Consider the following 12,241-nt stretch of genomic DNA (forward strand, 5'->3'; position numbering starts at 1 on the left):
TGGTGTTACCATGAACTGTTGAGCAGTTAATGTCACTTGCTCCATAAAACAATCCTAAGAGCACCGATAGAACAAGGATGCCGAGACCCATTGTGTTTACGTTTCCTGCAAAAGGCCAGACATGTATTTTCAATATAAGAAGCTCCAAAAAATTACAAACCTACATTAGTGCATACTGCGTCACTTTTAGTCAATAAGTTCCAATACAGATAGATCATGTTTTCACCAATGGAGTTGCAAGGATAAAAATGGTAAGTGGTCATAAATTAGCGTTTTATTTTTGTAAACATGTTTGTATATATATGCTCGCCGAAGAAGATAATCACACTAAGGGGTGTTTGGTTGGGCTTAACTTTGGCTTTTTCACTTGGCTTATAAGCCCAAAGAAACACCCCTATTTGTGGACTTTTGGATTATACCATCATAGGTGTCTTTGTTGCTTAACACCATCATAGGTGTCTTTTTCACTTATAAGGCAAATAGCCCTTAACTCATAGCACTTCGTTGATTCATTCCAAAGTGCAAGTCTGAACATTGGTACATAACTAAATATGAACCTAATATTTGATACTTCATGAAATAAATCATAGCTCTATTTTTTAAAAGTGTGTGAAGAAAAAACTAACAGAAATACATATGATAACAAGCCTAACAAGAAGACAAAAGGCAAAATAGATTACTTTTTTGTGGATTTGCTAAGCATATCGTCGCCGGCAGAAGATACGATGAGGATTGACGGCTGCAAGGGCGCCTGCCAGCGCAATAGAAATGTGGGGCTTAAAGGACGAAGATGACTTATCCATATAAACTTTTTCAGGCAACTGGTGGCTGAGTGCACCCTTTTTTTGAGGATAAAAAGCAGATGATTACTCGATACTACTACTAGTAAAATAAGGACAAAAGACCAACTCAAAACACCCACTTCATGCTTTTGGTTGTCGAAAGTACTCACATACGACGTGTTGTGGTACGATAATGGTAGAACGGCTAATTCAACTGCCTGTTGTAGCTTAGCCTTGCGCATGAACGGTGTGATGTGAGAGAGATTCAGATGGGAAATGTCCTACGTGTATGTAGCAATGTTTTTGGCTTTTGCACATGATGGTATAAGCCAAAAGCCCATAAGAGCATGGTTAACAGTACAGCCAACTGCTGGCTATATGATGTTGACACGTAATCTATAGCCAAGTTTATAGCCCGCAAGTACAATGGGTAGATGTAAATAAGTACTACTTTACTGATACAAGGTCCATCATCCTTTCTCACAAAGTGCCTAGGAGCACGTGTTACAGCCGGCTGTTAGTTTTTAGCCCGCTTCTCTTCTCTCTCTTCCAACTCATCACAAATATATTATTTTAAGTCTTACAGCCCGCCTAGGTCATCCTATTGTACTTGCTCTAACATAGGTGATTTTCTTTGGCTTATAAGCCAAAGTTAAACCCAGCCAAATACCCCCTAACTGGTAGTACTTCAATGCAAAGTGCTAGCATGGTACTTAAGTGCTAGTCTGCGGGAAGGGGGGCCTATGCATGGACACGGATGGAGGAGGCCGCCATCCAACGCTATCCACATACATTTCAACAACTTTTCGAACAAATCGGGTGAATTTCATGCAAATACAATGGATTACATATAAATTGAACGAAATTCATTACATTTTAGGCATATTTTAACCAAAATAGGCAAAACTATGTGCAAATCCGGTCATGCGGTGCTCCATTCCTACTATACGAATATATTACACTAGTCTACAACCGGCAACACCGGATGCCATCGAAAGGGTGGGATGAGGAGATGGGGAGAGGCGTAGTGGTGTGATTCTTGCCCGCCGGCTAGGCATCCTTTAAATAGCAGGCGGCAAGGAGGAGCTTGCCAGGCGTTGTGTTTAATGTCGCCCGCTCGTGAACGGACATGTGGCCCGAGTAGGTTTGTCGGCTTCCACGCGGGTTTAGGAAGGCGCTTGAATGCGGCAAGGAGGCAAGTTCTACCGGACGTGCAGTGGGCAACGCCCACGATCGGCGCGCCGCTTTAATGGCGGAGCCAGTGAGACATCGCGCCCGTTCAGGGCCGGCTTCAATGTATAGCGGGCGCTCCACATCGACATGACTGCGGGTAGCTGGCCTCGGGTGGAAACGCGTGCGGGCAAGGGATGAGGAGTTTTGTTGAGTCAGGATGGTCAGACGCTGGCCTAGGTGCTGTCCGGACACCGCAAAGCCCCGCATATTTGTCTCTGGTGTGCGGAAGAAAGTATGTCCGGACCACCATGCAGACCATTACAATCCTATTTTGGATGGCACAACACAATCGAACAGTATAGTGCTGAACATGAGGACAGTTCAGGGGTTGCCGTCGGAGATAGCCTAACTACATATGGAACTAATTTGAAACTTCATGGAAAAATAGTTCTAATTTTGAAAATATGTGAAAAAAGAAACAGGAAAACAATACATGCCCAACAAGACACGAACAAAAAGAGATTTTTTGCAAACCTAGCCGCGTCGTTGCCGATGCCACACGGAGCATAGAAAGAGGGTTGACGAGTGCACACAGGCGCATGAGAAGATTGGGGCTTACAATGATGGTTGAAACAATTGTGGCACGATAGAAGAGGCGGCTTGGAAAGGGTAAAAGGGGCTAGAAATAACTAGGAGGGGAAGAAGATGAATATATAGTACTCTGTAAACTAATATAAAAGCGTTTAGATCACTACTTTAATAATACGCTTTTATACTAATTTACAAAGGAAGTACTAGGCTGCGAAAACCCACTGATACATAGAAACTTAGCCGCTAGGTGCTTCCTTTTTTTTTCAAGGATTACATCCCATGAAAAGATGATTATTCATACAACTAGTATATAAGGACGAGAGAACAACTCGTAAAATAAAATAAAATAAACAAAAATCAGGATGAGAGATGGTAGTTGTGAACCTTTGATGGACGACCTCTTCTACCTTGGGTTTCCCTCGATGTTGGTGTGTGAGTAAGCTGAAAGTTGGATGCTCAGCTAGCAAGCTCAGGCCCCGGGGGTTTAAGAACACTTGCGCAGCGCCCCTCGCATCCACACGCTCGGGTCGCATCTGCCATTGTCACTGCGTTATTTCAGCTTTGACATCCAACACAGCAGCAAAGTCAAATTTTCATGTCATCTCCCACCTACCTGCATCGCTGTTTCAGCGGGACAGGATATATTGCGGCGCAGCCTGGCAGAGAGAGACCTTCGGCGCGGCATGCCAACAAAATGCAGGGTGCACAACAGTTCTTCACTTTGATTGTTGGCAACATCATGAAGAAATCAACATTTACTTGTGATAGGAACGCTCTGGTCCAGATGTCGACAGATAGCAGGATACAAAATGACACCAAGCTTGGACCAATGAGGGCAGTCACAACTCACATTTCAACATCAGCAATAGCTAAGAGATAGATATGGCCTTGATCGCTCAAATGAAGACCGACAGGTCATGCTTTTTTCCCTCACAAGTCCCATAACTATATCAAATCACAGCTCAGCTCCTTCAGACACCACAAGAAGATGCTGTGAAAACAACCCTCAAGAAGCTCCTAAACTCTAGCTCTTGGGCCATTGTCTTCTTGCATCAACCAAGTGTTCTTGTTTCCTATTTGTGACTACTACCTTCCACGTATATAATTTAAAATTAGCTAATGTTACAACAGTAATACACAAGTCTCAATGAGCAATGTTCACAGGCTACAGTTTAACAACCTACTCAATCATAGGGTTCACTGAGATCAGTAAGGACAATGTAAGAAGCTCTACAACAGGACTCAGCCAAGTAAACATCTACTTTGCTACTTAAGGTCAACACTGAAAGAATGTAAATTGTATTCTACAGAGCATACAGCAAGCTTAGGAGCCTATAGCGAGAGAGCGCCAGAAGCAAACAAAAGATTCCTCCGGGAAAACTGCAATTGGAAAAGATCAGTTAGTTGGTTTTCACGCCACACGGTAACTACCCTATGTTAACTGATGAGAACTGTGGATGGAAAGACATTCTCACCCGCAAGTTATAAACAGGAGTCGATTTTGTAGGGAGAGCTTTCAGCAGCCTCAGTCGGTTCGTCGAACCAGCTTTGCTGTTTCACAAAAATAAAGGATATTTAAAAACTAGAGTAAGGCAAACCAAAGCGTCCTTTTACAAGCAAGCCAACCAACTTACGTGTCATCCATCTTCAGAGCCTTTGTGCTGGACGCGACATCCCAGAGTTTAACAGTGCAATCAGCTGATCCTGATGCAAGCAATGCTCCCTCGCAGCTATAAAATAGAGGATGGATTGTTTAACTGAGATGATTCTTTGGCATAACATATTAGCATGAAATTAAGAATCATGCTTCTCCAAAAACTAAAAACCATACGGAGTACTCCCTCCTTTCTACATATAATCTTTCTAGAGATTTCAATATGGACTACATACGGATGTATATAGACATGTTTTAGAGTGTAGATTCACTCATTTTGCTCCGTATGTAGTCCATATTGAAATCTCTAAAAAGACTTATATTTAGGAACAGAGGGAGTAGTAGCAACACAGCATGACTTGTCACTGGAAGAGAAAGAATGCACACTTCAAAAAAGAAGAATCATCCATGATACTCAATCTAATCCGTTGATGGAAGACATTTTTTTGCATAATTTCTACTGAAAACAGTGGTTAAAAATGGAAAAAAATACAGATTTTTTCAAACAATAGATCCAGAAGAAAATCTACTGTGATCAACCAACAATTGCATTGGGCCAAGTACATAAGCTGGACCATCGATGTATATTCAAGAAAAAACAACCACACACGGGTATTCAAGTTCCATGGTGTGGTCATTTGAAGACAGAATCATGCAACATTCCAGTTAAATACTAAAGGTGGCCAAAATGGTTAGTAAACGCATTAATCATTTATGGATAAATCTAACCCAGTGTGAACTGAAGCCACTGCTCAGAAAACTGATTAAAGGCAGCAGACAAGAAAGGCCAGTTTGCCAAGCCCTGCCACAAACTAATAATCTTTACACATATTTGGTATATCAACTACTGTTTGACTACCATCAGCAACAAGGACACGTGGGATACTAAGTAAAACAATGTATAATGATGATTACCTGAAAGCAAGTGACCACACACAAGAGTTGTGTCCTGCCAGTGGTGAAACGCAGCGACCAGTAGAGAGATCCCACATCATGATGGTCCCATCTTCATCCCCAGAAGCCATGTATCGCCCATCAGGAGACATTGCCAGTGATAAGACCATACTCCTATGACCAATAAACATTCGTATACATTCACCAGTTTGAACGTCCCATAGCCTTACAGTTTTGTCACTGGAGCCGGTGGCAATGTAGTTACAGTTTACATGCCATTGCACACACTGTCAGATAAATAATTTGCAGAAGAGAACAATCAGAACATGCAGACATCAGTAAGCATTCCCATAGCAGACTGTCAATTCACAAATCACTACAAACTATGAGCTAGAAGCACACTTACATCAACATCAGCAAGATGCCCAGCCATTATCCGCAAAGGTTGGATTTTGTCCATTGACCAAATTCGAGCAGTCCTGTCATGCGAGGCACTGGCAAAATAATGGCCAACTGGACTAAACTGCCACAAAAACATAAAACAAATGTCAGAAAATACTACGACACACAATTATGTCATGAGGTTCAATAGAACAGAATTAGAAAGCTACCGCAACAAAAATTTATGTACCAATCATAAGCTGTTGAAAAGAACATCAAGCCCAATGGACCTATTCCAAATTCCATCATCAGAAGTGTTCAAAATGAAAAGCGAACTAGGAATATTTATCACAAGTATTTGCAGTTTTGCACTCCTTGCACCAAGATCAAGATTAAAACAATAGTAGGGTATGGACAATGTTTGTAACAACGGAGACACCCATCCTCACCTCCAGAATAATCCCTTGTACTGTACATCATATCCATATAGGTAATGAGGTCTAGAACTTCAGAAGAGTTTATTAAGAATTACTGAACAACCAATTGATTGTAGGGCATTGACATTGATTGTAACAACAGATCTGAGCATCATTCTAATAAATACTACTGAAAAATCAACTAACTAATCAAATGTTTTGGCCTGAACTAGGCAGTCAACACTTCCCATGAAGAAATAACCCAAATGTTGTTTTCACGAAATGATACAGAGAAAGGGCTTGTTCACATACTTGGACATCCCAAACTGGGTAATTGTGTCCTTTGTAACAAACAAGATTGGCATTCAGCTTGGTACTCCACAGCCGAACTGTAACAAGCATATAAAAAAATAGACAAACTGTCAGTTCGATTAAATAAGCGAACAAGTAAATGAATGGTACAAAATAAGCATAGTGTAAGTGATGCTTTACTTGTTGAATCTGAAGATGATGACAGGAGAAAATCTCCAAATGGACTAAAGGCAGCGGAATAAACTGGTCCAGAATGACCTTGGAATAATGTATAAGGTTTTTTCCCCTCAGATGTTGATGACAAGTGTTCACCCTGTGAAGATCCATTCTCTCCTTGTGAACTAGCTGAGTCCAAATTTTCCCAATCAGCAAATCCCATCAAGATATAAATGAAAGCACTACTATGTTAGAAGAATACAGGTTCCAGTCAAATAGTGCAATGTCGTTAAAATATTCATGTCCAGCAGGTAGGGTCCAGAAGACATTTTCAGTCCCGCGACACCACCTTAAACTTCTAGCTCATAACTTAAACTGAACGAAATAAACTAGTAGCATCCTTAGAACAAAAGGCTACCATAACAAAAATCAGATGCACAGCTACAGAAGCTTTTCACCATATCACAGTGGAATAAAAACATCAGCAATATGTAGTGTAGAACGACTAACGTGTTTTGGCTGGTTGACCAATCTTTGCCATATCCCAAACCTAGTGAACAGGGAAGTTTTACCAGTTAATGTAGTGATCACATGAGAAACAATTAAACTATCACCAAAAGGGACTAACCTTTACTGATGAGTCTGAGAACCCACCAACAACCAATGATCCATCGTTTGAGATTGATGAGCAGTTTAATCTGTGTTCCACAGGATAATGTTCAAACCAAAGTATGCACACTGGAACAGTTGATACTAAGTTACAGCTAAGCTTACCCATTATGTGTATTAAGGAATGTGTAGAAGCTAACAGAAGGCAATGCCAAGTTATTCAATTGTGCACGGTTTCGCAGGTCCTCGAGAATTGATTGTTCAACTTCAACAGGCCTGAAACAAAGGTGTAATTGTTTGGGTTCGTAAACACAAGGTTGACACTTGACAGATAGAAAAGAGTATGTTCTGCGGAAAGGGAAAAGAATTTCGTCGTCCTGAAACTTGTAAGATAATTTTTCCAAGAGACCCCCCACAGAACACTTCAGCCTTAATTTTAGGTTCCAAGAAGGCCGCATGACACTCACATTCAGTTATAGAAATGGTATTTATATTTTTCAAAGGCTACAGTTGATAAATTATTTAGAACTGTAGATCAAACTGAGCTTCTCATAGAGAAGTTTACAAAGAGGAAAAAAAATTACGTTGCTGGAAGGGTTAGCTCCGGTTTCACACGAGGTGCCGCAGAAACCATGCTTGTTTCGGATTTGGTATTTTTCCCTGTTGGACCTACAAGCTTATCCTTTTTGAGCTTTTTGTTAAGAGAACCACCCTGCTTTCCACCTTCTGAGGATTTTTTCTGTAGGAAAAACAATAAGAAATAATGAAACACAACAGAAGAAGAGAGGAACAAAAACATGATTCTGAGTGCTGACAAAAAAGGAATGTCCAGGTTTCCATGGCAGAGAGCATAACAAACATAATATAACAAGGGTCCCATACCATGAGAGAGTTTCTTACCTTGTTATTATCTTCTGCATCTGCATCCTTGCTTTCTGCTTCAGCTCTATCAGAATCTGAGAGTGCTTTCTCCATACGCTCCTCAACTGAATCTTCAAGCAACTGCATGCCATAATTTTAGTGTTAATAATAACACATAACTCAGGATAACGAAGAATAAACAGAAAAATTGCTCTCATAGAAGAGGCTTGTTTGGGAAGTGGCAAAAACAGTGCTACTAGAGTTTATTTCCCTGTTTGATCGGCATTGTTAACCGTTTTGATAGAATAGTAATAGGAAACAAACACATTGATCACTAATGTGCTAAGTAACATACCCCCCAATGCACTTCCTTCTGATTTATCTGTTTTGCCAAGTCCTTACTAGTTCCAACCAGAGCAACAACATCAGCATCATCAGAGATCAATGAAGGCTGCCCAGCAGATACTGCCAATATAGCATAGAGAAAAGTGGTGGAAAAGATTTCAGAAGTGAGGGTAAGTAAAATGTGTGATATAATCTCAACAGTCTGGGAACTGTACCTTCAAAAATTATCCTTTCATTGATTATTCCAAGCATCACAAGAGCTTGTGTTTTCTGGAGATACTGGAGAAGTAATTCATACGAATACTGCAATGAAACGCGGAAACTTTAAACAGAACAGTTGAAATATTTTTCTAGGAAAAACAACATTGCAGCAAAGAAAAAAGGTGAGATCATGATGCATCATGCAATGAGTTTGACAATTGAACTAAAAATCACCACTTAGAATGTGCTTTGCCAGCAACTGTGAGAAACTTATCTATATGCGGTCAGTGTCTCATATTTGAAACTCGCGTTCAATATATGCATTAATTATGTTATCATGATGATGTATCGTCTACTCCTATTTGCAACTAATTGAACATTAGGATTCAGGAAGAAAAGGTAAGAACGGACCTAGAAAGTGCATTGATTTAACTCACAAAAGGTGACTCAACCATACAATCGTAGTTGCAACAAAGGGATGGAATGCAAATATATAAGAACTTGGCGCCGTACTACCTCACATAATTTAATTCTGAATTTATTTTGCCTTAAAGATCGGGCCAGATCCATTTCCTGAAAAGTATAGCACGCAAAACAATAAGTGCATATTTTTTTGAATCCTGGGAAGATAAAATCAAATAAACGAAAGGAAATCTCCATTCACAGTTGAATGGCTGTAAGAGAGCTAAATGATGAACCTCCAAATGCAAAGGAGAAAGAGTGCCTTCCAGCTTTTGGAGATCCCTTGAATGCATCAGTTCATGATCTTCCCGAAATTTAAGGAAAAATTGCCGAGCTGCAGGATTCATGTGTGGTGATATCAATGACAGAAATGCCCCAAATAAACTAAGTGGATGCATAAAATGCAAACAAATATTATCCCAGAAATGTACACCAACTACCAATATCTTCTTGCCCACAAAAATAATTACCTTCTAGTGTATGCCCCTCTGACACAAGATCCATGAAGCAATGGATAAACGCTGGATAAAGGACACGGAGTAATTCATGCTACAATATAAAAAAAAATAACTCAGAGGCACGAAACATATATAGCTGAATACAAGGAAATAAAAAAGGCCGTTCCATGTAATAGGTACATCAAATTATAGCAAGTAGTCCATCCACTGCAACCAAATATCCGATTTCCAGCGACTACAATCATGTGACAAGTACATGATTCTGCTTATGTGAATGGTTTTTTGCTTTCTAGACGGAGCTCTGCAGTGTGAACACATGCCATAAGACAGAAAGACCATTTCGTAAATGCTGCATCTGAAGCTAGCAGGCAAGCATTCAGCCATGATCCTGGAGGCATGGTGCACCCAGCAGGCATGCTCATTTTCAATAAGAGAAACATGAAGATAACTCATGAGTAGCATGCTAGATTACTGAACGGTGTGGATATAGCAGCTACATGCCTCAAAATATATGTGAATGCTGTGAAGCAAAGTGCATCCAAATGTACTAGAGCTGTAAACGTGAATCACAAGCCACACGTAATGTAGCACACCTTGTATTGGTCGAGAGAATTGTATGCCCATGTTCTTAGCTTATTGTAGCCATCATAGTATCTTGCTGGGTCGTTATCCGGCCTGTCAACAAAGAGGGACACGGTAGATTTGACAGATTAACATGGAATTAGAGCAGTTTCCGAGCGTATTTGACATAATGCTCTCTAGATTAGCCCCCATAACAAACTCTGCTCAAGGACCAAATCATGTTGAAGGTTTGGTACTGCACGAGCCAAAGTACCAATTTCTCACGACCGAGCGGGTAAGCTGATTCTGAACTCGGAGCAACTTAAACCCTAGCAGAAACAGCCCGGCCCGGGTCAGGTGAGTCAAACCGCCACGGCTTGGCCACTCGGAATCACCAATTTGGCACCATTCCTCGCACAAACAGCGGGAAAACCAGTGGCTGCCACGCGGAACTTGGGGAGCGAGGCTGCTGCAGCCGCCGGAAGGGGCGGCGGGGTGGGGACTTAGGGGGATTCGCGGCGGCGGCGGCGGGGGAAGTACCTGGAGAGCGAGACGTCGGAGAGGGAGGTGGTGGAGAGGCGGTTGCGCTCCTCCTGCAGCGCGAGCTCGGTGAGGCGGAAGCCCTTGCGGTGCAGGTACTGCTGCACCTTCCTCTCCATCTCCTCGTCCTCCATCGCTCGCTCGCCGGACGGGGAGGGAGGGAGGCGCCGGGGAGCTAGGGTTTAGGGACGGGGCGGGCCGGATCCGTGGGCGAGCGGGTCGGAGAGGAAGACGAAGGCGGAGGGGGATTGTGCGGGAATAATATCCTATTTGCCGCTCGTTGCGTCAAGCAGTCGGCGCTTCGCACAGGCGAGCGACCGAGGAGCGACGCAACGGGCAGGCCCATATAACTACTGGAGCATTCCGGTTTTGGGTAGAGGTTCCAGAAGGTTTTTTCTGGTTTTAGGAAACTTTTAGAAGGTTTCCTGAACCGTTTTTTTTCATTTTTCTTTTTTCCTTTCTGTTTTTTTTTTTCATGTTTCTGTTTTAAAAAATGTTCTAAATTTTCAAAAAATGTTCTTTCTTTTTAAAAAATTGATTTGGATTTTAAAAAATGTTCTTAATTTTCAAAAAAAAACTGAATTTTCGAAAAATGTTCTGGAATTTGAAACAATAATGTTCCTGAATTTGTATAAATGTTTCGGAATTTCAAAATATGTTTCATAATTTCAAAGAATGTTCCAGATTTTCAAAAAAATGTTCCGGAATTTGAAAAAATGTTCGGGAATTTAAAAAAAATCGGGCATTTGAATAAATGTTCTGGACTTTTTATCCAAATGTTTCGGATTTTTCAAAAAAATGTTTCGAAATTTGAAAAAATGTTCCGGAATTTGAAAAAAATCGGCAATTTGAAAAAATGTTCTGGTTCTCGAAAAAATGTTTTGGAATTTGAAAAATATAGAAAAACAATTATTATATTATTTTTTAAACCAAAAAATAAGCTGGGACGGCCCAGTTGGGGTGAGCGGAAGATGGGCTAGCCCATTCGGGGGGCGCCACCCCCGCGTGCGGCGCTCGACTCGTTGCTGCAACGCGCGGCGAATAGGAGGTCCCGATTGTGCGTGCGACTAATTTCGATTTCAAGGCTGTCGGAAGGGCCAGGCCGAGCAGGTTAGCAGGCTCGGCCTGGTTAGGCACGTGCTCACTCGGGCCGAGACGGTCTAGAGTCCAACTGGGGGACCCCGAGCCTCCATCCAGGTTATAAAAAGCCACGGCCTCCACGTTGGTGGTTTGGTTCCTTGCACAGCGCACCCGAGACTCGTCTCGTCTAATCCCATGTGGCCACGTCGCACGACGGTAGCACGGGGGGGGGGGGGGGGGGTGGCGGCCACGCTCTCGGACGACGTCGTCCGCGAGATCCTTGGGCACATGGACAACATCGACGACCTATTCCATTGCACCGCGTCGTGCAAGCAGATGCGTCGTGTCGTACTCGAGGCCTCCTTCCTCCACGGCCTATGCTGGCCGGACTCGACGCCAGCGTTCCTCTTTGGGCTCCTCATCTAGGAAAAGTCGGACCTCACGGAGTCCCTTGGTTTCCTAACGACCTTTGTCCCGACGAAGCACTCGCTCTTCGGTACCCACCGTTGCGGCCTTCGGACCTTTCTCCCCGCGAGAGCCCGCAAGAGAGGGTTGCTGCCCCACATGCTGCCGCTCGTCGCTCGCCATGGCCTCGTCCTCTTCCTGCGCCTGAACATGCCTGATGTCCATGTCTATCCGGCCTCGACTGTGTGGTTGGTCATGTGCAATGTGTTTTTCGGGGCATGTGACAGGCTCCCTCCCCTTAAGTGCGGTTAGGGTTTCGACAGGAGCGGCTACGCCATCCTGACCGGCGAAGATTGTTCC

General features: G+C 42.6%; 1 protein-coding gene across 2 annotated transcripts; it reads right to left on the reverse strand.

Annotated features, from left to right (window-relative positions):
- Window positions 1-3,637: 3,637 nt before the first annotated feature.
- On the reverse strand, window positions 3,638-10,656 carry LOC123413582 (transcription initiation factor TFIID subunit 5). Of its 2 annotated transcripts, XM_045106515.1 has the most exons (19): window positions 10,397-10,653; window positions 9,889-9,970; window positions 9,308-9,386; window positions 9,074-9,171; window positions 8,892-8,948; window positions 8,390-8,477; window positions 8,185-8,294; window positions 7,869-7,970; window positions 7,553-7,707; window positions 7,134-7,244; window positions 6,988-7,057; window positions 6,870-6,909; window positions 6,384-6,548; window positions 6,204-6,280; window positions 5,501-5,617; window positions 5,116-5,381; window positions 4,181-4,276; window positions 4,022-4,097; window positions 3,638-3,926 (listed from the first exon to the last, which is right to left on the reverse strand). In XM_045106515.1, exons 1-19 carry the CDS (start codon window positions 10,528-10,530, stop codon window positions 3,879-3,881), a joined length of 1,971 nt encoding a protein of 656 aa, XP_044962450.1. In that variant the 5' UTR covers window positions 10,531-10,653; the 3' UTR covers window positions 3,638-3,878. The 2 variants fall into 2 exon arrangements, with proteins under 2 accessions (XP_044962450.1, XP_044962452.1); XM_045106517.1 differs by lacking the exons at window positions 7,869-7,970; window positions 8,185-8,294; window positions 8,390-8,477 and having other exon boundaries at window positions 10,397-10,656.
- Between the last annotated feature and the right edge of the window lie 1,585 nt (window positions 10,657-12,241).

The sequence above is a fragment of the Hordeum vulgare genome, chromosome 7H (assembly GCF_904849725.1).
Source record: "Hordeum vulgare subsp. vulgare chromosome 7H, MorexV3_pseudomolecules_assembly, whole genome shotgun sequence".
NCBI lineage: Eukaryota > Viridiplantae > Streptophyta > Magnoliopsida > Poales > Poaceae > Hordeum > Hordeum vulgare.